Raw genomic sequence first — 27792 nt, forward strand, 5'->3', positions numbered from 1 at the left:
ACAGTTATCAACATCCAGCCCATTATGTCAGTTCTAACTACATACAGGACATACTTGTTATGAATCCAGGCTCCTCTGTGTCTTTTGCTGGGTCATAAAAGTTACCATTTTCAAACTAAAGTGAAAGCATGTGCATTGTGTACAGATTAGTGAGGTATAAACCCAACACACATGCAGACTCATACTCATATGAAGTCCCAGGAATAAACGATGCAGAGGATAACCCAACAAGTCATCCTTCTTTTTCCTTAATATCCCCAGCTCAACTTAAATCCCATCAGTATCTGCGTACACAGCAGCAGCTTTTCTGATGCCCAGCTATACTACTATTTCATCCCAATCTATGCAAACAAGTAGTAAGAGGTCCCAAATGGCTTTTAGAGCAACAATATTTATACTGTCAAGAGGAATTACTGGCGGCCAAGAACAGCAACAGGAGAACAGCCAGGTCAGCAGCTGAGACTTCAATAATTTCATAATGCCCAGAGGCAGTTGCTCAAAATTATCACTGAAGCTTGCAAGTGACAGATAATTAGACACTAAATTCTCTTTAACAGTTGGCGGGGACACAAGCACGAGCACATCTCTCCCACACACGGAGATTTGGAGAGTGGTATTTCTAGAGCAGAGCACTCCAGTACAACTGCTCCCATTAGAGTCACTAGAAGTTGTACCCTTTATCTCAGAGGAAACAGAATGGGGTGAAATGCACTTTGCCTGGATAAGAACAATTATCACTCATCATTTTGCAGTAAGGAAAAAGTTTACTGCATGTTACTTAAAAGTAGAACCTTGTCACCATCTGTGTTAGCTTATATCCAAAAGCCACAATACAGGGTACTAAAACCCAAGTGCTTATGCTCCATTTTGGAGCTACCTCCACTAATTCTTGCATCTCACAACTCTTCCCAAAACCAGGAGTTAGCAAAACAGAGAGTAACAAAATCAAGGCCCTTAACGTCTCTAGGTCAGCACTAACTCCATGTGTTCACATAAGCTTACTGACCTTGTAAGCCCTTCTGCTTGGGCTGGGGAGGGAAGCTGCAAGAGGAGAAATAGCAGTACCAGGGTTTTGCTTTCACTCTGCCTTAGCTTCCCTACCCACAAAAGTACTTCAGCTTTCAAAGTAACTGCAACTGAGCTGAAAGCAATCTCTAATCTCTACTACTTAAGCATACAAATTTCTTCCTCATTTAAGTTCTACTGTCAATTTGCCACATGTATTTTGGAATTAGCAGGGGTCTCTTCAGAACAAGTATCCTTGCTCTCAGCAGGACGCTATCAGCGTATTGGGTCTTATAAGCCTCAGAGAAAGTTACTCTACTCATCTTTTTAGAAGTTCAACAGACTCCAGCTCTAAAGCATCCTCCCTCTACCTTGTTGTTCTCCGCCCACACACACATTGCTACAATCCTATTTAAGATACCACCAGCACACTGCTGTCCTGTAATATTCAGGAGCCTGGCACAGTCATCTTGCAAGGATTTCTGCGACTCATGGTAACTAAGGCAACCCAACTTCACACAGAAAGGGATACAAATACCAGAATCCAATATGTTCTTCAGGATTTAGTAAGAGTGTCGTCATCTGAAATGAAGTACTGCGACAACATCACATTAAACAATCCAGCGCTCTTTGGGATGACTCTGGAGCTCTTCAAACACAAAATAGGACTGAGTCCAGTCTCATCTCATGCAACAACAAAACCTGCTTTCCTCCAACAGCTATGTGCAGAGTATGCTGATAATCCCTACTAAACTGACCCTCCCACATTTATCATCTAAACACAGATCAAAAGTTACTTGTCGAGGGAAGGAGAGCTGTACACCATCAAAGGAAATACAAGGAGCACTTTCTCTGGAGGCCCCAATCTCCTGCCTGAAGTCTGCACCTCGTCAATTCTCAACCCCTCTTCAGGAAGAGCCTGAAAATGTCTCCAATGGAGCTTTTAGTGACTGGTACTTCCCATTTTGAACGAGGGTAGCAGCACCTTAGTTTAGGACAGACAGTGTGTCTCTGCAGTAAATCAGTTTCTCTCCATATGGGGCTGTACACAGTCAGTTGTCACACAGAACAGCAGGATCAGTCAAAGAAATGACTTTGTACCTCGTATCAAATCATAAAAAGATTTTACTGCTCTAGCTATCTGCTAAGACTAGCCAATCCAGCTGAAGGTCTGCACTCTAAATTTATATGCCGTGGACTGAAAACTGCCAGACAGAGCTAATGAACCCAACAGCTGGAATCCTCCTACAGGACACCAGGCTCCTCTGCTAGAGAGCGAAGCAATGAGGAAGAAATCTAATGCCTTAAGTTCCTGCCCATTCTTTTCCCTTCCCAGAACCTCCACAAATACATTAAACATTGCTGACAGGTAGCCAAAGCCTCCCAGCTCCTAAGCTAATGGAAGATGTGCAGCAAGAAAGCCTATGAGGTACAGCCGTTGTTCCAAGCCACTTTGAGCAGGGAACTGTCTTTATTTCACTTCCAATTTTCAAAAGCTGATGTTAAATTCCCTGGCTATGACATTAACTTAGGCAAAAAACAGGATGTCTTCAAGTTCTTATAATCCCATTATTGTGCACTAAGAAAAAACAAATCTTCACAGTAGGATTGCTTCCAAAACTATGTAGCTTTGTAATGTTCACAGCTGACATGCTCACAAAGCAGCACACTCATCCAAGGGGCAGTCTTCAAAGACATCTAGCTCTTCCATCCAGCATAGCAGTAGCCCTAGTCAACTATCAGACTGAACTAGGTTCAGGGGAAGAAATGATGATGAGAGCCCATTCAAAAAGCACTAATGAATAAAAGCTTTAACGAAGATTAAATTTGTGAACCTGCTGGTGTACTGTACATTGTCCCCTTAATCCTGACCAGAACTTTTAGGAACTAGAGCTGTATTAGTAGCACTGTTATTCCTCCACACACCTGCCTCAGTGTCTTTGTCAACAGTGCTGCAACAAAACATGTAAGAAAGGTGGAGCAAAGCACTTGTATACTTATTTTGCTGTGAAGATGACACAGTTCAGTGCAGTACACTCCTGCAACATGGCAGACTGCACTGGATAAATACCTTTATATATAACAAATTTGAGAGAGTATTTCATACAAAATGCTGTCAAGCCTCATAGCCCACTTCCATAGGTCTTCCCCCGAGAAGAAAGACTAAAATTACACTTTCAAGTTGACTTTAAAAGAACGGGAGAAATTAATAATGAGGATATTAGGTATGTCGACATACACACAGTTGCTAGTATACTCAAGAACCTACTTCTGAAAAACAATTACAATAAGGGGACACTTTAGTCTGACACCCAGTTCAACCTAAAACTGTACTGGATAAAACCAGTATTATTTTTAATCCATATTAAAACATGGATGAAGCATAATGGGTTTGACTCTCAGTTTATTTTCAAAATGTTACTGAATGACACACTACCTCCTGAACTCTTCCTGCCTAGGCCTGCCTGCTGCTTTGCAAAGCGCTCTGAGGGATTCTGCTTTACCTTGGGACCTTGTATTGCACCTGAGAGATTCAAAGGACCAATTAGTGTGTTTCTATGAGAAAATGTTTCTAACAGCTTTAGATGTACTTTGGTGTCATTGGACAAGACAGCAAAATATAATGTATCTAGAAATTAATCTAAAGATGATTTTCTTTCCTCGAAAAATACTAACGTTATTTCTACAAAAAAAAATACTAAAAGACAAATGCCACATTTGAAAGTAAGGATGCAGGCAAACAGGAGATGTATATATTCTGGTAGACCTAACATACTGTAAAGAAGTAAACCCATTTAAATCTGCCAGTAGCAGCTGCAAGTAAACAGAAAGCAGCTGAGTTTGACAACAGTACATGGCTGACTAAATCTGTCAATAATCTGATGAAAACCATAGATCTTAGTGAAAGGAATTAAGGAAGATTTTTCTTTCAAGCTTGTCTCAGGCTTAACTTTAAAATACACATGGGGTGTGGTATTCTGATATCCTCTCGGTAGTACATATGCTATGGCGTAGCAACCTTAATGCTGAATTTATTCTCTTCTAGTCAAAGTTCAAAGGGTATGGGAACAGTCTAGAAAGTCCAGTTCTTCAGGATTTATTTGGGATTTTAAGAGAAGTAATCTCTGCCATTAATCAAACACAATTTAAATGTACTTTTGACTTGTTACCCCTTAACTCTTTAATTAGAAATACCCCTGGGACTCCTTTAAAAAGTAAAAAGCCTGTGGTTCCATGCATACACCCACAAATCTATTTCACCAATTTTCTGTAAGAGAATGATAGCACTCATCTATAAGGCCAATAAAGAATAAATACTTGTACAACACTTTCATTGACGAAAGCACTACAAATAGACATTACTATTGAAATTTCTATAGTACTTTCCACCTAAACGTTATTTATAGACAATCCAGTCCTCCTGAATCAGATTGCAAGTCTGAGAAGAACACAGGGGCAGAGCATGACAAACAGACTCAGCAAATACTTGAAAGCTGCAAGTATGAGAGTATTGGAAAATCACTGCCATAGAAAAAGCCAGGCAGGATACACCTAGCTTCCCATGCCTCTTGCATTTTAATGAGAATTACAGCTACCCAAAGTGATAAGAGAAATTTGAAGCCAAGAGGTAAAAAGTGCATAGGTTTCAATGGAGAGAATTAGGCAGAGCTCTCTCCTGCATCCCGAATAGTTAAAGCACTTACCTACTAAAGCGGTCATAAAACGATTCATGGAGAGAGGTTCCAAGTACATTGGCCCTTCATATCCCGATTCCAATTCACTCCTCACATAATCCCTAAAAAAATAAACCCACAAACTATTAAGATCCATCTGATCAGACAAGAAGCAAATTATTCATTCCACACATAACTTCAGTGTATGTCACAGTCAATTAACTAAATTACAAAAAGCAACATTAACACTACTGTTACAGCAGCCTCACTGATGTAAGGATCTAACTGAGGCATGACTTAAGTGAGAGAAGTATTATCTGTAATTAGACTCACTGGCATAGCTGTAAAAATCCCCTGGGACATCCAAGCAGTTCTTGAGAGTGTGGCCTGAAACCGCTTATTGACAAAGCCTCTTAAGCACTATTCCATTTTTAAATATCCTTATTAAGTGTTCTTCTTTTTCCACCAGCTCCGTGTGGAAAAAAAAAAATGCAGCTTGATAGAGAGGTCTTCCAGTTTAACAGTTATAGTATTTTGCACCTAACAATCTCTGCACTTAATTTAAGAATAGGTGTGAAGGAAAAGTGACAGTCGTGAACTGGAGTCAGAAACAGAGTTGCTTCGTAATCCTTTTATCCAAAAGGATTCAGAAGTTTAGCTCTATCCTGGAAAACTTGGGGGAACAACCAGATACCCTCAAACTGATAGGCTGCTACTCACAGATACATTGAGATAGTCTGAAAATTTGAGTGGATATTTGTAATTTCTCTCAGAAAAGGTTGGCTAGGAGGATAGGCTCAGGCAACCAAAGAAAAAGGTAAGAACGTGAGAAGACTGGGCATTTTCCTGCTGTTAGTGATCATCCATCAGGCACTGCTTTCAAGCAGACTAACATACGTAACAGCAACACAATTCAAGTATGAACTTCACACTAATAGCAAGCATTTTGCACTTTCAGAAGGCAATCCTGAAACACCACAGCAGTTATTCTCCAGCAGCTTCTTCCTTAACCCCCTGCTACAAGACAGCAGCCAATACTCATGACCCTTTGCATCCAGATCTCCAGCCCCTTTTTCTGCCTTGCCCTGCAATCCTTCCTTCTCCACTTGCAGGACAGCTGCTGCTCTACCCTTCCTGTGATACTACCAACATTGCCACAGCAGGACAACTAAGCCTGTGCTCGTTTCTGGCTGATAACGTCCAGTCTTTCATGTTTAGCCGAATCACATCCCTGGAATACCAGACACACACACTTGATCTGACCCAGCATGGAGCTAGCAGAGTCTGTGTGCTCAAATAGCATGGCACTTCATTTATTAGGTGTTTATTTCTATCAGTGAGGCAAGCCACACTTGCTGGCAACAGATGCAGTCAAAGCAAGGCAAACAGTACCAGAAACCACAACCAATACATGAATTGCTCTTTTTAATCAGTGCAGAAAAATATGCAACTCACTGCTACTGGAATCCTTCACTTCTCCCCAGAAATGTGGAAATGTACCCTTCTTGTAATATTAGCTTGCTACCCCAAGCTAAGGTATTCAGATTTTTCATTTGCAAAAAATCTCTGGAATTCAAGACATAAATATCAAAAGTATTAAAGCAAACACTTCAAAGCCTGTTCTTCATAGTTGACAACCCTGCCTACTCACTGCAGTTTTTCAAGTGTCATAGTATATGCAAAGTATGTTGAAATGGGTCCTTTAGGCTGTAACCTACAATTAAAAACACACGAGGATTGAAAAGGCACCCAAGAGGACTGACTCTAGATAGAACTTTCCCCTTTGTTTTCAAGGTGTAGCTAAGCACAAGGGTTTTTTTTTTTCCACCTTCCAACATCCATATGGATGTAATCTTTGGGACAGAGGTGCGTTGGGGTTTTTTTTATTTCTTTCATATGAACCTGCAAGAAAGCACTTTCTGAAAGCATTAGCAACTCAAACAGGAGAATCTAACAGAGTTACAAAGGGAGAAAAAAATAACACCATTTGCAACATGCAACATAGCTTTTTGTATTAGCAATATCATGCTCTATCCTCAAATTTAGGGCGAAAACACTAGCTATTTCTAAACTGCTAGAAGGAAACCAGTGAAGACATCAAGTTTCTTCTATATCTGTTTAGAGCAGGTTACAAAATCATCCAGGATAGCAACTGTAGTAAGATGACCTTACACAACTTACACAAGCTGCACATACAGTTGTTTCTTCAATACCAGGAACGTACCTGGAGATGACCCAAATTCCTTCAAGCTGCATTTCTTGCCATTGTCTATCTGCTTCAGTCATCTGCACAGAGGTCTGTACTTGGCTTCATTCTTTAAGTAACTCTCATTGAGTTTTAAGCCTACCAGCTTGGAGAAGCAATGTTTTAAGATCTCCTAAATTTTTTAAACAGTATTTGTAGATGATGTCTGAATAAGGAAAGTCAAAGCAGTGATTCTCTTATTACCAGTACAAACACAACGATCTTTTGGCACAGACACCAATCAGAAGATGCCTCGAACAGCTGCAGTGCCATACAAGATGCTGAGAAGAACAAGTGCCTGCACTCAATTTCGATCAATTAAAGCTGTATTAATCTGCAGCTTTTACATTTGAGAATTGTTCACTTTACTGCAGCAATTTAAGAAAACAAGAATGCTAAAATCATTATTTACTAGTTAATGAAATGACTGAAGCTACATTATTACTTTAGAAAATTAGGATACAAGAATAAAGCTTAGATCAGATTGCCTGCTGTTCATGCATTCCCAGCCTCCTTTAATCAAACTGCTGGACTGTTAACACATACTCAACAGCCAGCCATAACTAACATTGCTCTAAAAAGGTAAAGAGATACTGTGCTTCACACCTGACTATTTTTTGTAACTGGAAGTGCAGAAAGGTCTTCTGTTATTAAAAATACACTTTGTAATTGACTGGCATAAGGCACAGTGTTTATCTGACCTAATTGACTCCTATTGCTGACATTTACTTTGGCTGATTAATCTCCGCCATCAACATCAAACACACACTCTCATAGGTTTTAAATGCCTACAGACAACAAAATTAAGTCTATTTTAAGATTATCCATAAGAAACAATTCAGTCTCTTGTGTGTCCCCTAATCTTCTCACTCTAAGCTCTACAAGGCTCAATATTTGGAATACAATCATAACAAAACTGCAAAAAAATGGAATAAGATGGAGATTCATTTTTTTAGCATTAACAGTGTGTTTAATAATGTCTTTTCTGCATAACTGCATCATTTATTTTCCCACATTTTATTGCTGGAAATAGGGAAAAGACATGTGATCCTTTTAAGCAAGACATTTGTGCAGCTACAAAGAAAATAAAACCAGCACCCATTTTCCCTGTCAGGAGCAGAAGGATTTTATTTTTTAAAACTGACTTCTCCTTTTCCATAAACAGATGGTGTACTGTCTCCACCCAGCTCGCCAGGTTAACATGCTGCATACTTGGACTCTCCAAGTGTTCACAAACATTAGCTAATAAATCTTTACACATTGAGGTAATTCTCAGTCTTGCAGGTAAGGAAACAAACACTTCAGTAGTTTGGTGACTTGTCAAGGTCACATAGACCTGAAGTCTGAAGTCAGAGCTTAACTATAAAATTCAGATCTTATTCCCAGACTTGCAGCTGAACCACAAGCTATTTCTGGGGTGGAAAAAAGAGCACTCGAAGCTGAAGTCTTTCAACAGCTCAGAATTTCCAGGACACTGCAGAGTCACAAGTGCCAGCTGATTCTGGTCTTGTTCTATAATTTGCATTAACCAAACTGGCCTCAATATCAGACCTCTTCATCTGTCTTAAATAGCATCCCAACTGGTAGTGCTTGCAAGCAATTCACTGGAAGTTTTCAGCTCTAAGCAGAATTATTAACAAAAGCAGTCAGGAAGAGTTTGCACATGTGACTACTGTACATCTTGTTATGATCAGTCTGCTAAATAGAAACATCAGTCGGAATTAAGTAGCTTTGGCAATAAAAGGAATAGCTCCACTAACATATTTGTGTGTTACACTTTACTATTTTCAACATTAAAACTATTAGGATTCAAAAATTCCTTTGAAAAGCTAATGCAAGCATCACTCCCCACATCATTCAAAGGCTGCTGCTGAGAACCCCTTGCACAGCACTTCTTTCCAAACCAAGTCAGTGTATGCAGAGAATGGGAAAGCTCACTCCAAAGTGTTAGCAACTACATTTGCTTTGCAAAATAGCTAGGGAATACTGCTGGACTATTTGAATCCAATACATCTTTTAATTAAATATATTTTTTGTGCCAGTTGATGCAAGATTTAATTAAAGTCTTTATTAACTTGCTCCAGAAGCATCAAATAGAGAAAGCTTAGTATGAATATGCCGAACAATCCAAGCAGTAGTTATCTAACATGTTTCAATGAAGCCTGTGAAATCTCAAACCTCACAAAGCAATAGAAGTCAATTCGCATTACACAGAATCACAAACAAAAAAAGGTACTCAAATCAAACACAGTCCTATCCCTTAGTGTGTCAACCAAAACCCACACCATCTCCCTTTCTTTTAGAAAATCTGAAGATCCGTAACAGCATAAAGATCTCCAGCTGTAAATGTTCTGGACCAAAGCCCCGTATCTGATGTGTTGAAGTAAAACTTAACCTAGTAACAAATACCCAAGTTCTTAAATAATATTTAGGTTGCTTTTCTAATAAGTAAGCATTCAACCCTATGAGGAACACCCACGAACTGTATCTATAAAAACCTGAGGACTCCCCTGAAGATGATAAAAAACCTTCTTTCTTTCCTACCCAGGCAAGGGGCCCAAATTCCTCTCTTGCACCCTCACCCATTCAGAAAATCATTAACTAGAACTCTGACAGCCACAACAGCAACATGTCAAGTCACAACGAAACCTTCAGTAACACTTCCCTGAACTGCAACATACCAAGTAAGAGATTTTGATGCAGAAACAAACCTATTACTTTACTTAAATCAATCAAAAGCACATTTTTAAATGCTTCCCATCAGCAGGCACCAAAATAAATCACGCTCAAGTCCATATTTCCAAAACTTCCCATGTAAAGCCATTAATGTAATGGACCTCTTTGGTTCCAATTAAACTTCTTGTAAACTGTCATACCGACGTCAGCTTTCAACAGATTTAGCTGGAGCCAAACAAAGTATCAACTCTGTCTTGTCGAACTCAAGAGCTCTTCAGCTCTCACCCTGCGTTTTAGATCCAAAATGCCCTTCTTCATTTTCAGTGTAAAATATATTACATAAGCAAAGATGAATTTAAGAATAAATTCCACAATTACTTTATTTTTACCATCCTACATACCTCTATTTTCTCTCTCATCGTAGGTGCCAGGAAACTAAAAGTAATGTCCTGTATGCTTTGCAGAATGCTCCAGTGTTAAAAGTATGTCAGCCAAGCCATTAAGTAACTCAGATTACTACATCAGAAGCTGCATTTAGTCTTGGGGTAGGTGTTTTCTCTCCTCAGATTAATGGACATTACACTCTACAGAAACATAGCTCAAAATTCCTTTTAAGTCAATGAAAATACACCAGGACTTCCTGACTGCATACTGAATTCTGTAAACTTCAAGACACAGAATAGCAAGGTATATTTAGGTGTCTGGCATGGAAAAAAAGGCCTCCACAAAACAAGACCTTTCCCATTTATGCAAGATAGTAACAAAATATGAGTAATTTTCCTAATTCCCAAACCAAGGTAACAAAATTAATCCATTTATTCTTACCTGGAAATTTGGTGCCCAGCATAAAGCAGCAGTGCAGTCAAAAAGTACAGGTAAAGCTGAACCAGGTGTTGCCTTGGTAAAGTTAGGAGCACAACACTTAATATGTAACCTGTAACAAAAAGTAGAGGTTGAAATTACAAAAAAAAGAAAACACCACCACAAAAAAACCCACAGAAAACCACCACTATTTAATCCCATATTTCTTAATATGAATTAACACTCAAGTTATTCAGATCTCTTTAACCACCTTTGTTTTCATATGGTTTTAAAATCATGCACCTACATTTTCCTCTCATCAAAACGCAAAGCGCACAAAAAACCTGCCACTTTTTTTCCCCATGAACAGATAGCTCTACCAGCTTCTGTAAGATTACATCTAGATCTCAAGAAGTGGACTTGATCCACAGTTATTTTAACAAGACTTAATTAACATAACCTATGCAACAAAGTGAAAAAAAACAGGCCTAGGTCTCCCTCTTCTTCCAAGCAAAAGCAAGTTTCAGTGTCACAGGGAAAAAAGCCTATCCATCCAACAAAGTCAGTTGACGTAAAAAATCCTTTTCTTCAAGCAAAGGAGACACAGAACACCTTTCCATACTGATGAGCATTACACATTTTGATTCTTCCACTGTATCTTCATGGTTTAAAGACACTTCACATACCCATAATTTGAGATGGGGACACACAGGCTGTTCATTATACTAGAAATATTAAAGCACATTCAAGCAATCAGTGTTGCATAAATCAAGGACAAGACTCGGCACAGCCTAGGATTCGTAGGCATTTATACCAGCAGTTCCTTCACTTCTTGTTAGCATTTAGTAAGACTTTGGAAAAAGACCCAATGCAGATACAGCTTTACTCTTCAAGAACACAGCCTGGCTGCTCAGCAGCCTATCCAACAAGCAGAACACTGATCCCTTTTTTCAAGCCTGCCCTCATTAGGATACTTAAATAAAGCAGTACTCTGAAATCCACTTCACAACTGGGTGGTAGATGCCCATCCTCTTCTTTCCAGACAGACTCTGAAGGTCAAAAACGTAGCACATGGTGCCCTTACTAATCTTTATTTCCAAGCTCTCCATCACAATGCAGTTCACTCATGCTGTTTCTGAAGGTCAGGTTGAGTGCCTGGCACTGAAATCCATTTAGGAAAAAAAACCAAAACAAACAACCACCACCAAAAAACCAAACCCAAACAACAGCAGCTAACAACTTCCCTGCAGCTAAGAACAAAACACTAGAGAAGAACTTATCCTGACACTTACAGCTATACTAGTCATGTTACATTTAAAGTTTTATCCATCTATTCAGCAACACTGGGCACAGCCTTTTTTGCTAATTTATACTTTGAGCTTTTTAAAAATACTTGTAAAACCTGTTTATTGAACATATTTCATTACATTATTGAAAATAATGTAACTAGATTAAACACTCATAAGTAGTGGGACAAGCAGCTACTATAAAACAGCTTGGGAACACAGTATGTTCCAATATTTGAAAAAGATACAACTTCAGAGACAGTCAGTATTTATGTGGAAGTATTTCAAGGCTACTTAATATCTGCCTCCTTCAATAAGCCATCTCCATAATATTCTACCAACAGTTAGGTCTTCAAGAACGTAACTCGCAAAATGCTCCTAGGAAAGGCATCAGACCCACAGCATGCCAAGCAAAGATCAGTTCAGATAGGACAGATGACAGGAGTGATGATAGACAGACAAAGTCTATTTACTTACCTGTTTAAAAATGGAAATATACAATTTATGTATTTAATATCAAAGATAATTTTACAAGTACTTTAATAAAGTAGATGTGACAAGTTGCACATTTGACGATGTGCCTTTTCAAAAGCTGAAATAATTGATAGTTTCTTTGACTAAAATGAAGCGTCACACAGAAACTAGAGATGGTGGCTTGCACAGTATCCATTTGATCATTTACAAAAATGATCAGAGGGATGGGAGGAAAGGCTGAGGGTTGGGGTTCTTTAGTCTGGAGAAGAGAAGGCTCTAGGGAGACCTTACTACAGCCTTTCAGTACTTAAAGGGGACTTATAGAACGATGAGATGGACTTTTTAATAGGGCTGGCAGCAACAGGACAACGGGTAATGGTTTTAAACTAAAAGAGGGTAGATTCAGACCAGATATAAGGAAGAAATCTTTTTTTACAATTAGGGTGGTAAAACACTAGAACATGTTGCTCAGAGATGCTATAGATGGACCATCCTTGGAAACATCTGAGGTCAGGCTGGACGGGGCTCTGAGCACTCTGATCTAGTTGGAGATGTCCCTGCTCACTGCAGGGAAGTTGGACTAGATGGTCTTTAAAGGTCCCTTCCAAGCCAAACCATTCTACGATTATATGATTTTTATTTTGAGCTTTTTGAAGGGGCCTGAAACCCAGCACTTCAACAGTTTCCTTCTAGCTAGTGTTTTATACAGAACAGCATGCTTCTAGTTAATACAACACAGCAGATATTCTACATCATCAGTTTTCTTAGCAAACACCTGTATTTTATGGAATTCAACTTCTCTATTCACCACCTTCCTTCTACCAAATACACAAATGACAAGAGCAGGAACTCCTCAGCAGAACCTCCATGACGACATTTAAATAGTTTGCACCACACCACAGCACCATGAGCCAGCTCCAGCAGCTCTCACACCATCTGCAGACATTCTTAACACCTCGGCTCTACTGTATTCACCACCTTCCCTTGATTGCTAAGTTAGGGACAATTCTCCCTGGCGGAACAACCCACGTGGCACAACCATATATCCTTCTAGCACTTGAGTTGAATCTCTCTAAACCCTTCCTTCTCACTGTAGTCCATGACTCACCTTCAGGTAGAGAACTAAGTGGAGTTTATTATGCAGTCTTTTATTCCTCTGTTACTCTATAAATAGTCTAAGAATACCTGTTTACTGTATCTGCATTTAAGCTCTGCCATCTTCTTTACCTTATTCTATCACATGAAAGTCTGCTCCTTGGCCACGTGATGATGTACTTGAGCGCTGCTAGGATAATTTCTGTAAAAGGAAGACATTTTAGAGGGCAGTAACTGCCCTCCAACACAGCCATGTTACATAGGAGCATTTTAGAAGTGATTGAAGTTCATTCTTCTCTACACGATCACAACTTTAACTAAAATACAGCAGGATACATTGAAGGAGTGAAAAAAATGTCCAAATCAAAAGATGAGAAGATTACTGTTGCATCTGTGCCTTTTAAACAGAGGACTTCCAAACAGCACGGATGCTTATAACACTGCACAGGGAAGCAGCACAAGAGAGCCAAGGTCATTGCTTGAGCTTCTGCAGTAAACTCCACCGCTCATGAGTTTGGGCTGGAATTTAAGTGTTCACTTTGAAGCAGCCATTTGCTCCAATTGTTATATTTTGAAGAGGGGGAAAGTGAGAGACATTTAAAGTAGTTCCCTTTCACTCTTATTTACAATTCCCTCTCATGACTTGAGAGGAGAGAGACACACTTCATACTGCAATATTTGCATTTTTGCTGCAGAGGCCCTATTCCCACAGTGGTACCAACCTCATTTTGACTGGCAATGCCGGTGGCAAAAAAAAACAAAAGAGGCAAATAATTCATTACCAAGTTGTCTCATTGCAGAAAAAGAGGAAATAAAACTCAAATTCAGACATACTAGTAGCAATGGTCCATTCGCTTTGCTCTTGCCCAGACAAATGATGTAATTAGTGTATGGCGTAAACAAGATTCTACTTCAAAACAAAGAACCAGGAAATGAAATTTCTCACAGCAGCTTTCTCATCTAAATCATTACGTTCTGTTTTCATTTGCACCTCCTCCATCAGAAGAAAACATAATGTTGAGAACATATATATCCCTTTGGAGAGATTCCTCACACACAAGGATTTACAGTTTCAGAAACAGTCATCTTACTGGATAACCTTTAGAGATGGGTTAACAGTAACTAACACCGACTCCCATGCAAAGCTTTGAGCTCTATATCTGCAACCAACGCTCTCCTCCCTTGATTTAGGCCATGCATGCTATTGTCATTCTTCAGACTTGGTGTATTGTCCCTTTTAACCCACGAAGTACGTTTCTGTTTAAGTGTAAGCAGCAGGGTCAGTAAAGCCCAATTCCTGCCCTGGTAAAGGAACCGTTCTAACATGTTAAAAAAAAGATACAGACAAAAGAGAACAAACTCTTTCCTGAATAGAGTACTAGTGCCCTAGTGCTAGGCTACCAGAAACAGAATGGCACCCTTAGCTATAGGAGCACTATAGAAAACTCATTCTGCCAACCTTATAAATACACAGACCCAGCACTGAGTACCTATTCAGGAAGAAGCCCAAGGAAGCAGAGAACTGCTGCCTCTCGTGCAAGACAGTACAGATTTAGGCCCCACTGGAGAAAATAAACTGTTAATACCATAATAAGCAGAAAACGTAAGTTAAACACTGCTAGACAAGAACACATGTATTAACTAGCTTATGACCTCATTTACAACTTGTTGATTCAGCTAGATGAAAACCTCTCACTGCAATGCTCATTGTTACAGTAAGCAGCAGCTCACAGATTGCCTTTCAGCAATCTCTCTCTTTGTGTTCCACCAAGATGTTTCCCAGCTTCTCTCACCCCATATTACCTCACTGCCGACTCAGGTGTCTGAGTTTTACTGACATGCTGCATTGAATGGAGGCTTCTGGAGTGTCATCAGAGTTGCAACCCATCCTCTTTATGAAACATTTTAGTGCTCATTTGCATGACTGCAGATCCCTCGTGTCTACTTCACATTATTACTCAAAGTTTCCTGCAGGTTTAGTCTAAAAATGAGAACTTTGCCATGAAAAAGAGTTCATAACATTTCTTAATAAAACCACACCACCTCTTGGATGCTGCTTCTGCAGAGGCTTGACAACGAAACACTGCCCCCAAAAGAGAAGGAGCTGTTTACACTGGATACTACAAAGTGAGGAATTCAAATTTTTGAGCTTCGGAAAGTAATAGCACAATTGCTTGGATTCTACCAGGAGATTAACTTGGGGAACCCTAACTTCCTACTCCCTCATACCCTCTAACGGTGAAGGGCTCATCTTACAATGACTTGTAAAGCAACTTGCTGTGAAGCAGCAAGTGGTGAGCCACAGAATACCATCAAAACTCCTGTCTCTCCTGACAACGTAGGATCAGCGCACTACCGAGTTAGTGATTTCATTTCAGCCAAACCCTTGACTGTCTTCATTCCAGTGTATTCAGAAGACTATATGGCTACAACATGCAAGTGCCAATAACACAGGACAGACTTCAGAAATCCTGTATTTAATATGGCAGAAGTAGCGTAACAACCACTGGCACCTTTATTTTCAGTGTGTCTAATTCTCAGGATTACCAGTCACCAGACTGGTTACACAACAATTTACACAGAGATTTAATAAAATGCCTATGACTAAAACATCTGCCTTAAGAGGGGATGATTTTTAAAAGATACTCTTTGGAGCTCACAGTACTTAAAGGCATGATGCAGAAGCACCAGCAGGATTCTGTGGCCCGTTCACTGGAGGCTGGCTCAAGCCCAGACAGAATCCTAACAGCCACTTATTTTTAAGCCATGTAAAAGGAGAGACAAAAAGCTCTTGTACATCCTCAATTTATGTGAAGCATCCTTTGAAGGACAGCTCAGCCAAATGGGGTCGTCTGAATTGACTGGGACAGCTATGCTGTCCTGAGAGCAAGACTAGTTCCTCGTCTGCTGTTACGAAAGGTAATGTCATACAAAAGCTCCGCCACCACACAGAACAGCCTCTCCTGCATCGGAGGTGGCTCCAACACAGCAAATGCAAAATTCACTCCACTGAAATCAACCTAGAAGCCAAGCCATTCAGAGAACATTTAATGTCAAAATCTCCATCCATCTCAAGCAGCCACCGAGGCACCAGTACTAGCACCACAAAGGGTAGCTTTCATCCAGCCTGTCCCACCACTGCTAACTGAATGCCGTTCAAGACAGCATCAGCATAGTGGGCTTTAAGATGTACTGCATTTTCAGGCAGCGATGTTTTTGCATGGCAATGCCAAAGCACACCTCTTCTTCACCCTCCCACTCAGCCAGAGCTGCCCAAACAAGTGTTACTCACTCCAACAAGTTTTGTACTTTGAGCTAACACAGTAAATATCTTGCCCTTCAAGAAATATGCTCAAAAGTTAGTTCTAAACTGAGAAGGAACACAAATAAACATACTTGCACACACGGAAATTAATATTTGCCCAGTCATGGCACAGAGCAACTATAAACAGAGATCAGAAATCCTGTTACCAACATTTGCACATCTCAGTGATAATAATGCCAACAAAACAATTTACTCATTACTGGGGTACCGCCACCAACTTCTACAACTGTTTCTTAAATTTTTTAATGCATAACAGATTGGGCACTCTATAAATAATCCAAGAACTGAGTTCCTTACAGACATTTGCAGTATTCTCTGAGCAAATAAAATGGACTTTCAATTCTAGTTCTGCCATGTGATTCAGAGGCTGTTTCTATAATACAGCATACATAATGATCAGAGTTCTGGGTCTAATTACAATCACAAAGAACCTGAAGAGTACTGGAAAAGAACACAGAAGTGGAACTGTAAAAATACAGCCACAGCATATTCTAAATTATGAACAAAAATTGCTATGTTGAGAGACTAGTCCTCAGAGTCAAGCAAACCTCAAAATTTTAAGTGTCTCTCTTCAAAAAAGCTGCTATTGGCTTTTTTTTTTTTTTAAGTGACCCAGGTTGCCAAAAAGAGACCCCAGCTCTATACAGAAAAGGTACCTGAAGGTATCCATATGCTGAGAAAGCTGCTTACTAAAAAGCCTATGACACTATGGAAGTAGTATAGGAATCAGGAGTCTCGAGTTGGAAAGAAAAAAAGGGCATGTATATTTTGAGCATGGAACACTCTCTACCCTCTTCTGTGTCTACCAACTGCAGCATACACTGCATTTTATCCAAGAAGATAAGATGAAGACACAGCAAGTAATTTTTTTAAGAAATAAAGACCAAGTCCAAGTCATAAAATTGCATTAGGTTAAGAATAGCTAGAGTTTAAAATAGTAACACTCAGAAAATAGTTCTACTACCCATTTATCTAAATGCTGCTGGCAGGAGGGAGACAGAAGACATGGGACAGCAAACCCAGAGATGCTGAATCTGAGCAGCACTTTATCCCTGTACGCATTAAGTGCATTTACATGTTTAGCCATGCATCCTCTTCTCACAATTTTGGGAAATTTGTTTCTGGAATGAACCAACTGCTTCTTTCTTCTCACAGTGAAGCTGTACATGGCATGTTTTACTGTGTTTGTATGAGTACTGTATCTTTCCTCTTAAGAGGAAAAAACATCACAAAAAAGCAATCCAAATAAAAGATCTTCCAATGAATGCACAAAAGCTTAAAAAAAGTGAGCAGACCAAAGTAGAGAGCAATCAGCAAACACAGCACAGCAGCAAGTTCAGAAGGTTTCACCTCCCCCAAGCCTCCTGTTTAAAGGCAGCATTCATAACAAGTAGTTCACACCTAGTAAGTGATGTGACCAAGTGATTAAGGTAATAACTGCACAGTTCAAGAACCTGCAATAACAAACAGGGTTGTAAAAGGTGACACACCTTCCTCCTATTCCAAGTATTTATAACAGTTTCCTTAAGTTTTTCCCAAGAACTTTTTTTTTAATGACAAAGAATACAGTTCAATATAGAAAACTTCTTATTTATATTCTTAGGTAAGAAAACACTATGTATTTAGTGTAATTCTGTGCCTCTATTGCGATAGTGACTTAAATTCCAAGGCTGACTCTGATTACAGATTAAGCTCATGACTTCTCCCCATCTAGCTCAGAGTATTTACCAGTTAGCACAAATAGCATTGTTTTACCCTTCATAGGGGGAAATTACATGGTTTCCACCCTTTCCACCTCCTTCATCAAAAGAATGAAAAAAGAAGCGTCTTCTCAGAGCTACTCCACAGCTCAGACGAAACACTGAGGTCTGGCAGCAGCAGTGTGCTAATCTACCCTTCAGAGAGGTTGGAGACAAAGCCATTTTAGCTAGCAGATTTTTCCTGAAGGAGGGGCTACTTTAAACATATACAAAACAATTTTAATGAAGTCACATTATACCTCTAACAGTTGTAGACAAAAATTTGGTTTGCTTTCAAAGCCTCTTTTGCCCCAGATCCTTAGACTTGGTAACAGACAGCATAGCATATCTTTCAGAATTATATCTGGTAATATAGCAACACTGCACACAAATTTACCACATACTACTCTGCAGCCAGACTATCCAGATGGATTAAAAAGTAAATAGGATGATTTGAAGTATTTGGGAAAGAGTCTTGGGACAGTACTGCTTATCAACTGGTTACTTATTACCTTATTTATTACTCCTTATTACTCCTAAACGCTCCAAGAAGAACTACAGAATGCACTTTCGTTCACAGGTCACATTTGCAAATAAGGCTTATAATTCAGGATTTTTCAATACTTAAAATAGAAAAAAAAAATAGGCATATATTTATATTTTCTAGCTTTTTAAAAGATGGCATGAAAGGGCCAGATTATAGAACCAAACCTTCCGTGTGACTCCTTTCAGAGGACAAAAGAATTTTTACTAATTTAAGGTAACTTCTCACTGAACATCGCTAGTATGTGCACTTGAATTTAGGATGCAACCCCATTTTATCTGATTCTTGTCTAGTTTTACAGATATCTAGTAGATATGGCAAACTAAAAAAATAAAAGTCAAGTGAACAGGTCAACTCCTTTTAATCTCAAGCATCTCTAGTAATTTTAGATTAAGTCTTCAATTAATTAGCTGGCAAATGCCTTGTAAGATGTACCAAAAGTACTTCCAGAAAGATACTGGTGCGATGAATCAAATTTTAAGCTTGAAGAGATTCTGTGACCATCAAGTATGAATTTCCACACACACAGAACAAAAATTGTGCAGGCAAAGACATTCCCAAATTGTTGCTTAACTGTTTTCAATGTTTGCCTCTTTAAGCACACTTGACAAAGTTTTCAGAAGTGAAAAACAGTTTTAATGGTGATTCTAGAAGATGTTTTCCTGCATATGAATTAGCATCATGAAATAAAGCAATATAATACAAACGTCATACACAAGAGCACAGTAACCACTGTGCCATTTGACAGATAAAGTTCATAAGCAACAATTACTTTGCAAGTTTTCCTATATAAAATTAATCTGTTTACATTCAACAATTGTAACCAGAAAGTTATCTCTGCTGTTTGCATTGCTTTATGCATATTTAGTTACATTTCATGCAGTTGAACTTGTGGTTGAGTGGTTATCAGGACTGAATATTTTCCCTCACTGAAGCAGATAAGGGCTGTTCTATCAAAAGATATGAAAGGGAAAAGCTCTACCAAAGGACAGATTGCATCCTAGAGGCTTTTATTGCACTCCCAGTACTGCTAGCTGGAACATGAATCACACTGTAACATACAGCTCTTCACTTGATCGAAAAAAAATTGACTTTTCAAACTTTTAAGTCAAATGGATGGAAGAAAAACAGTGCATTTGAACAGAAGAGATATTCCGGTAACCCCCAGTTCTGAGCAAATTTCCAACTTTGGATCCTTAGTTTTAGGAAAAGGTTCACTATATCAGGATTGATAGAGTTTACTCATTTTTATGGTTCTCTAATCAAATTTTTCCTTAAGCACCTGCCCAAGATACATGCAGCCAATTTCCTAAGCTGCTAGAAGTGCTTCTATGACACAATACCTTACACTGCCTCTATAAGAAATTCAGCGATTGATTGATATTGCAAAGCTGCCACAGCATTTGTTGATACTGTGTTTCTTAACTGCAAATATGAACAGTGCATTTTTTTCCTAAATAAAACAGATTTAAATAACATGCATGTTGAAACATCCATGTTATTTAAATTACCCACTGGAAGTTAATTTCCCCTAACATATCTTCAAAGTAGCTTAATTTCCCAAACTGGTGAAGAAGTACTTTGTTTTCCTTACAAATCCAATTCATATATTTTGATACGTCATTTTAATTAGGGTTACACTGTAAACTGATGTAATTAAATCTATATAGAATCTTGTGTAGGCATGTACATTGATTTAGCCCAGCCTCACACTAACACAACTTTAAAAAACCAACAACCAAGGAATTGAAACAAATCAACTTTATTTGAAAAGTACTAGCACGGTGTTGCCACTGAAAACTGTCTGAAAATCTTTTAAAACAAGTAACTTGCTTTATGATGTAAAGCCCTTCTTCATAAGCAACTACCAGTTGGAGCAGTAAAAGTACAGACACTCAACATTCTAAAAGCAAAAAGCAAAAGAACTGCTGAGTGATTGTGCCCCAGCACAAAAGCACCATTTGTATAACTAGCACAAAGTCAGAATCCACTGATTTAGTACTAAAATAGCATCCAGGTGAGAAATACTTTAGTAACAACTGCTACCCTCTCTGCAGCACTTTTTATTAGTGTACCTCGACGTACTTAAGCAAGGACAAGGTTACCAAATGACTAGAAAGAGGGGCTGTGCCACAGCTGGAAATTACTCACTGACATCCTGATAGCCTACCACACAACTGTGAGTTCTGTATTAGAAACTGATCTGATAAACTAATCCTCAAAAGGTACTTGTGTGCATACAGGTGCATGAGAAAGCCAGCGTAGTTACATGCCACCACGGTCCTGCATCACATACACCACCAACAAACAAGTACTCTCTCCCACAAACATATGGAAAGAGCACAGAACTGTAACACCAGCTTTTTGCAGTAAAAGTGCTTTGCTATCCCAGTATGAGTATAGTGGAGCCATGACAAAGAATGCCACGTGTGTTTTTTTAATGACAGTAAATAATTTCCAGACAATAGACATTTAACAGATTAAGAAAAAAACTCACATGCCAACACTTCTGCAGTCAGAATTAAAAACCTGGATGTGCTACTTCAAAAAACCACAGTCCTCTAACGACTTAACTAAAGGGAGTTTCCTTTAGCTGGCTGCTGTACATCTTTATCCTCCAAAGCCATCTACAAGGAAGAAGCATTGCAGAGTGGGAAAATAATATGCTAGCCATTTCTCTCCAAGCTAGGCAGTACTCACGCAGATCATCATTGGCTATCAACCTCAGCAGCCTGGATCCAATCCCTAATTAACCCCATGTGCGGTCAGTGTATGAATCACATACCCACCTGGAGAACAGGTCCCGGAACATCAATCCTTTCATTTCCTAAAAGCAGACACCTTGCATTCCAGAACTAGACTTGCAGGCCAAGGTTTAAACCTCAGCTGCCTGAGCTGCGTTAGTAATTTTGTCCATTTATCTGCAACACAAGGACTTGTTACCTTCTCTAATCCACTCACAGCATATATACGGTTCATAGGTTGTAAACTGAAGAGCCATATCCACGCAGCAGTGAAAGGTAACCTTCTGGTGCTGTGGTCACAATCCAAACTAGGCAACTTTTTCCTTAGTCTCTTGTTTAATGCCAGCAATATAAGTTACAATACTTCTTGCCTGCACAACATTTCACAGCAGCTTTCTCAGTCAGACACAGGCCAAAGTCACTGTGCTGTTCTTTCAGGGCATCCATCGTGTTTCCAGACACCAGGTCTACTCTATTTACATATCAAAGCTAAATAACAAAGTTCAGTAGAAGTCCCTAGACAGGATTTCTTTCCTGCTAACATAAATACAGTCCCTTAAGCAGAACTGTAATGACTAGATTATCATGCCATTTGTTGTACTCAATATAGTATCATGCTATTAACAAACTCTTAAAATTCTTGTGTTAAGCAAAACTATTTACTACAGTAGTGTTTCCTCTTGAATACACATACACTTACCCACATAATGCATATTAAGGGCCAAGTACTTGTACTGGAACAGAGGGTTGTTGTGCAGACTACTTCTTTGGATCTGCTGGAAGAATGAGCTGACATCCCATCTGTACAAGACATCCAACAGCATGATGCTTGGGACCCTTAGGGCCACGTTTAATACTGCCTCCAACTTCTCCTTTGCAGCCATTCTCTTCCCTTTCTGTGAATTGGCAGCAGACTGTAAATAGCACAAGACAGAGAAGAGTAATCAGATCAATCTCACTGTACAAACAGCTATTAGGCTTTGTGATCACATGAATGGGGCTTCCTGTGTGGCCACAAATGACTGAATGAATAAACTGAGTTAGATTCAAATCCAGACAGGACAGCTTCTATTTTTGCTATATAAAGGTCAATTTGCTAGCAATTTTTCCACGGTAATACTGTAAAATGGGGAAGGGGGGGTGGGGGGGTGGTCTGGTTAACCACATAAAAATAGTCAAAGGGTGTGCACTGAATAAGACTTCATTCTTACTTGCAGTAACTTAGCATCAAAGATCCCAGCCAAAATACCCCAATGTACTAGGTACTACATAAACTTTAATACAATAAGCTTTAGAAAGCAAACACCCGATAAGCCTTAGAAAGCAAACACCAACAAAATTCAGGTACTACCTCCACTTCGCTTAACACTCTTTCTATGCCTCTTCAGTGAAATAACCACCAAGAGTTCTCAGAATATTTTAGATTCACCTCCTCAATGCAAATTGAAATAATAATTTTCCAATATCTAAACTTTTAAAAAATCATTTACAGCATTCATTAGCCTCTATGACTTTATATATGTATGGAATTTGAGGGCTCTGTGTTTTGAAGATTAAGACCAATAATGCAATTCTTCTACTCAATTTCATGTAATTCACCGCAAGGAATCATAAACAAAAGACCGTATCTTCAGTCCAGAGTACTAAAACGTAATTTACTTTTGGACCCTGCAATCAGAGAAAATGGATGACGTAAGTCAATAAAGGGTGCTCTTTTTTTTGTTTTTAAACAGGAAAAAAAATGCTGGTCCACGACAGCATCTCAAAAGAGAGCTAGTCATCAACAGGACCATTTAAAGAGCAAAAGGATCAGTTTCCACATCCTGTCAGAGCACTGCCTTCAGCCAAGACTGACAGTTGTTCCTAAATGAAGTGTGCTGTTTTTACCACATGCCACCTGCCCACCCTAGGAACAGCATTCACCCCACACTGTCTTTGTGAGCCACCAATTAGAGACACTATTAGAAAAGTGCAGTTGAAGTATTCAAGGCCAAGGTGGGGATGATCCAGCAAGTTTTTATCCACAAGCATCCATTCAAACAAGTGAAAACAAATTGCCTGCAGCACGATCAGCCTGAGGACGTATTTAAGAAAAGGCTACCGTTCCCAATTATTAAGGTGACAACTGGAAAGAACTATATCCTGACCAAAGAAACAGAAAAAAACCACACACTTGGAACTGCACTTCTTAAATAAAGTTTTACAGGTTTACAGGACTTTATTCGTATTATCCTTGTGTAAGTTTGTAAAGTTTTGCAGTTGTGCAAGTTTTATACTATCAAATCAACAGAGAAGTACAGCATGAAATGAAACCATGCTAATATACAGAAACTAAAAATATCTTCCTTTTCATATGGGGACGGACACACACATAATCCATGTGTGAAGTTTTATTTTTCTTGCTATGGCAAAGATGCTACCACAAACTGTCCATGCGCACACCTAAAGCCACACTGACACTTGTCAGGGCATGATGACATAAAATTAATTCCTCTCAAGAACTGACGAAAGATCAAAACGGAAATTTGGCCCAGTAAACCACAGGTCACAGGGCTGCTGCTTGTCACCATCTAGCCCACAGTCTAACTTTTCAAGTTACATAAATGTGGACAGCTTTTACAGAGCTCTTGCAACAGCTCTACAAACCCCAAAGACAGCACATGCTTCCGCTCACACAGGAAACGCCTCCCCACTACCTCAGGCATCCCACACAATACCGGCATTTCACAATGCTTCCCAAAATGAATTTAAAGGTCAGGCAGAAGACTACAAATATTTAGAATGAACAACCAAAACCATTGCCCAAGCAGCTGCTACACAATACCAGCATTCAAGATTTAATGTGAATAAAAGACAGTTTAAACGTATGGTACTGTACAAACAAAAGTTGGGAGCTACACAGATTGTATACAGAGTTTCGCCAGGCTGCATGCTGAAATACAAGCCTATGCTCAGCACACAGATTAAATAATTCATACCAAAGCATTTTAAATGTCCTGCAATTTTTAAACATCTTTGGTTTTGCCGAGTTCACAAGATTAATTAAAACTTTGAAAAGAAGCTGCCTCCTGGTTTTTCGCTAGGTTACTCTTCCAAGTAGATCAGGGCTTAGGTGTGGGCAGGAACTGACTTCCAGGTTTTCACTCTGTCATAAAAACACCAAGTGATAACAAGCACCTGATTTATAATGATATTATCGTAACTGTCAAGCCTTCTCCAGTCATCAACAACCAAATATGTAGGACAAGAAGGAAATTTTCACTTGAGCTTTCACTTTCTGTAATTACTCCAAATGCAGAATTCCATGGATCTCTCCTAATACTGAAAATTAACTGAGGTTCAGCACATCCAAATTAAGGTGAAAAATTTTGCCTCCCAAATTCACGCACATACTTGGGAACGTAAGAGAACTGAAAAGTGCAGCATTTATATTACCTAAGAAAACAACCTAAATTTCAAACCCTGTTAAAAAAAAAAAAAGGCAAAACAAACTTTGAAAACCACATTATGTTGCAATGAAAAGCGGCCACTGCAATTCTGCAGCATATTCTGTCACTGACTGACAAAGCATCCAACACTAATAAGAAATCCTTTAAAATTAACTCCACTAGAAACGCGGATGTGTTAAATAAAGCCTCAGTTGTAATTGCTGCCAAGTTCTAACAAAACGTAATACAGGCAAGCAACAAAGTCCATTGCTGCTCTAAGCTCATTATATTGTAAAGAGCTCTCACAATACATTATTTTGATTGGTGTAAAAACAAACAAAAAAATAAAAAACACACCACAACATTAAACCTCTAAAACCTTTAGATAAACGATGATGACAAGGGCTGCTGGATACTCAGACATCAGAAAGGAAAAAAAATAGGTCACTGTTGTACATAGCCAAAAAACAGATTTAAGAATAGGACCGAGAAGCCACTACTCTGTGCTTCAAAAAATTTTTCCCATGATTTCAAACATTTCCCTGTTCCAAATCAGGGTAAGAAAAGTCCTAGGAAGAACTTCAGACTTCACATCTTAAGTGAGTGCAAGCACAGTTGCACTATTTCACCAAAACCATCTTTTAAAAACTTCCCATCAAAACTGATTAATATTCATGGAAATAGTTTTGTTTTCTAACACAGTACTTTTCAAAAACCCCTCCCTCACCTAACATACCCATTTTGTCAAAAGCATATTCCTGGCTAGCTTTAAAAAAAAAAGTACAATAAACCCAGTAGAATTAGCAAAACACAATTAAAAAAAAAAAAACACACCATCACAAGTCTGTCCCAGCTCATTCCATCAGCAGAACAGACTAGCAGTAAACTCAAAAATACCCCTCAAAGATAACACACATTTTCCCTTTAATAGAATTTTCTTTCTGAGGTTTTGTCATCACGTAAAATTTTACCATTTCAGCTGAAGCTGTGAGTTATGCCACTTAAACCAGTGTAACTGTTACTTATGCACCAACTTAATTATAAATCTATCACATCACAGGCAGAAAATACTCACTGGTGAAGCAGTGCAAGAGGCTGCACAAAACTTGCATCCATTTATCCAAGCAGGTGCAAAATTATATTAACAGAGAAGAGTTTCTACATGTAGAAAAGCATTAATTATAGAATTACTTAATGGTTACAGAAGTATGCTGGAATACCTGCAAGTTTAAGAGTTATTCTAATACTACTGCCACCCAAAATCACCATAGAAAGACACAGTAATTCCAGCTGGGATCAGAACTTCAAAGCCAGACTTGATCCTGCAACACTCAGCCTAACATCTGTTAACAAGATGCTCATTCTCCTACAGGATTACAACCTAAAATACTTGGAAAGATTGACTAAAAACCAAAGGAGACAATTTCAACTTCTGTTCCTCACATCTATGAAATACTATTTACTTTGGATACATCCATTCACAAGCAGGCTTTGTTCTGTAGTCTAGTTTCCACTTCAAATTATTTTCAGTGACACATTCAGAAACTAAAAACATCACTAGGAAAAGCTTTTGTTTTCCTATAGGGTAAACTTGCAATACAGATCTAGAAGAGGGGGGAAAAAAGAAAAAAAATGTACAAGTCCTATCTGTAACTATAGTTAAGAGTCACAGTTCAAAAACTAAAATAAGACCCATCACCTGGATTGCATTCACGCACTCCCCAGAACCCCTCCTTCCATATGCCTGTCCTGTTCTTGGGAGCATAAAGAAAGGAATTCGAAGTACAGAAAAACCCTGTTCTTCAGAGACTTAGATCTTGATATCATCAGTTTAGGAGGGAGAAAACAAAGAGAAGAAAAGGGAAGGAACAGGACAAAACGTTTATCAGGTATGCGCGTAGAAAAGAATTTCCCTGTGTGAGTCTGTGGAGGAAAATAAAATGAAAAACAACTAGAACTCCGGAGAGTGAGTCACTGATCCATCAAAACAGCTCTTTCCCATGCAGTCAGCAGCAAGGAAAGCAAAAGATGCCTTGCTCCCATGCAATTTCAATTGGCAAACAAGGACAGCACTCAAAAATTTCTGCTGAGATGGCCAGAAACAGTGAGCATACCAAGTGTACTAATAAAGCAGTGAAACATTGCAGACGTGTATGCTAACACTGTCATTAGGATCTGGTCAGCATTTCCAATAATACTCAGGGTTTGTACTTCACTACAGTTCAGTAATTTCAAGTAATAACCACAGAGTATTTAGCCTTCAATTTAAAGGTTTAGAGAGCGTCGGTTGGCAGACTACTCAATCTTGCTATGTAAGAAGTTAACAAGAATAAATGCTTTTTTTTTTTCCTCCTTTTTTCCCCCCATCTGATCTAAACAATATGGATTGCTACAGAGCTGCTGCGGTGCTGTGACTGGAAAACTGTTGCTTCTACCTAGAAAACAAATTAATTCCTAAATTCCTACTCACCCAAGACTCATTCAGTTGTGAAGTAAGGCACAGCTAAGGTTAATCACACCAAACAAATACATAACATACTTTGTGAAAAACAACTTTTACTATAAAACAAATAAGAGGTTGACCTAATCTGTTCATAGGGACATAAGTGAACATGCATTCACATTAAAGGCGTATTAAAAATGGACAAAAACAACTAGAGACAGTTAATTGTCCAGAAAAAAAAACAAATCCATGTTTCCAACTTTAATTAAGTTTCATATGAGGGAGAAGAAAATCAATTCAGGAAATTAGGATA

General features: G+C 38.9%; 1 protein-coding gene across 4 annotated transcripts in view; it reads right to left on the reverse strand.

The window, feature by feature from the left end:
- RNF145 (ring finger protein 145) overlaps window positions 1-27792 on the reverse strand; it is a 47868-nt gene that overhangs the window by 16187 nt on the left and 3889 nt on the right. For all 4 annotated transcript variants that reach the window (XM_064458573.1, XM_064458572.1, XM_064458574.1 and 1 more), the window contains exons 2-4: window positions 22309-22522; window positions 10426-10534; window positions 4710-4801 (exon numbers count right to left, since the gene is read on the reverse strand). In XM_064458573.1, coding sequence (XP_064314643.1) covers window positions 4710-4801; window positions 10426-10534; window positions 22309-22492 — 385 coding nt within the window. In that variant the 5' untranslated portion in view covers window positions 22493-22522. The remainder of the gene's footprint in view (window positions 1-4709; window positions 4802-10425; window positions 10535-22308; window positions 22523-27792) is intronic.

This window comes from Phalacrocorax carbo, chromosome 8 (genome assembly GCF_963921805.1).
Source record: "Phalacrocorax carbo chromosome 8, bPhaCar2.1, whole genome shotgun sequence".
Lineage (NCBI taxonomy): Eukaryota > Metazoa > Chordata > Aves > Suliformes > Phalacrocoracidae > Phalacrocorax > Phalacrocorax carbo.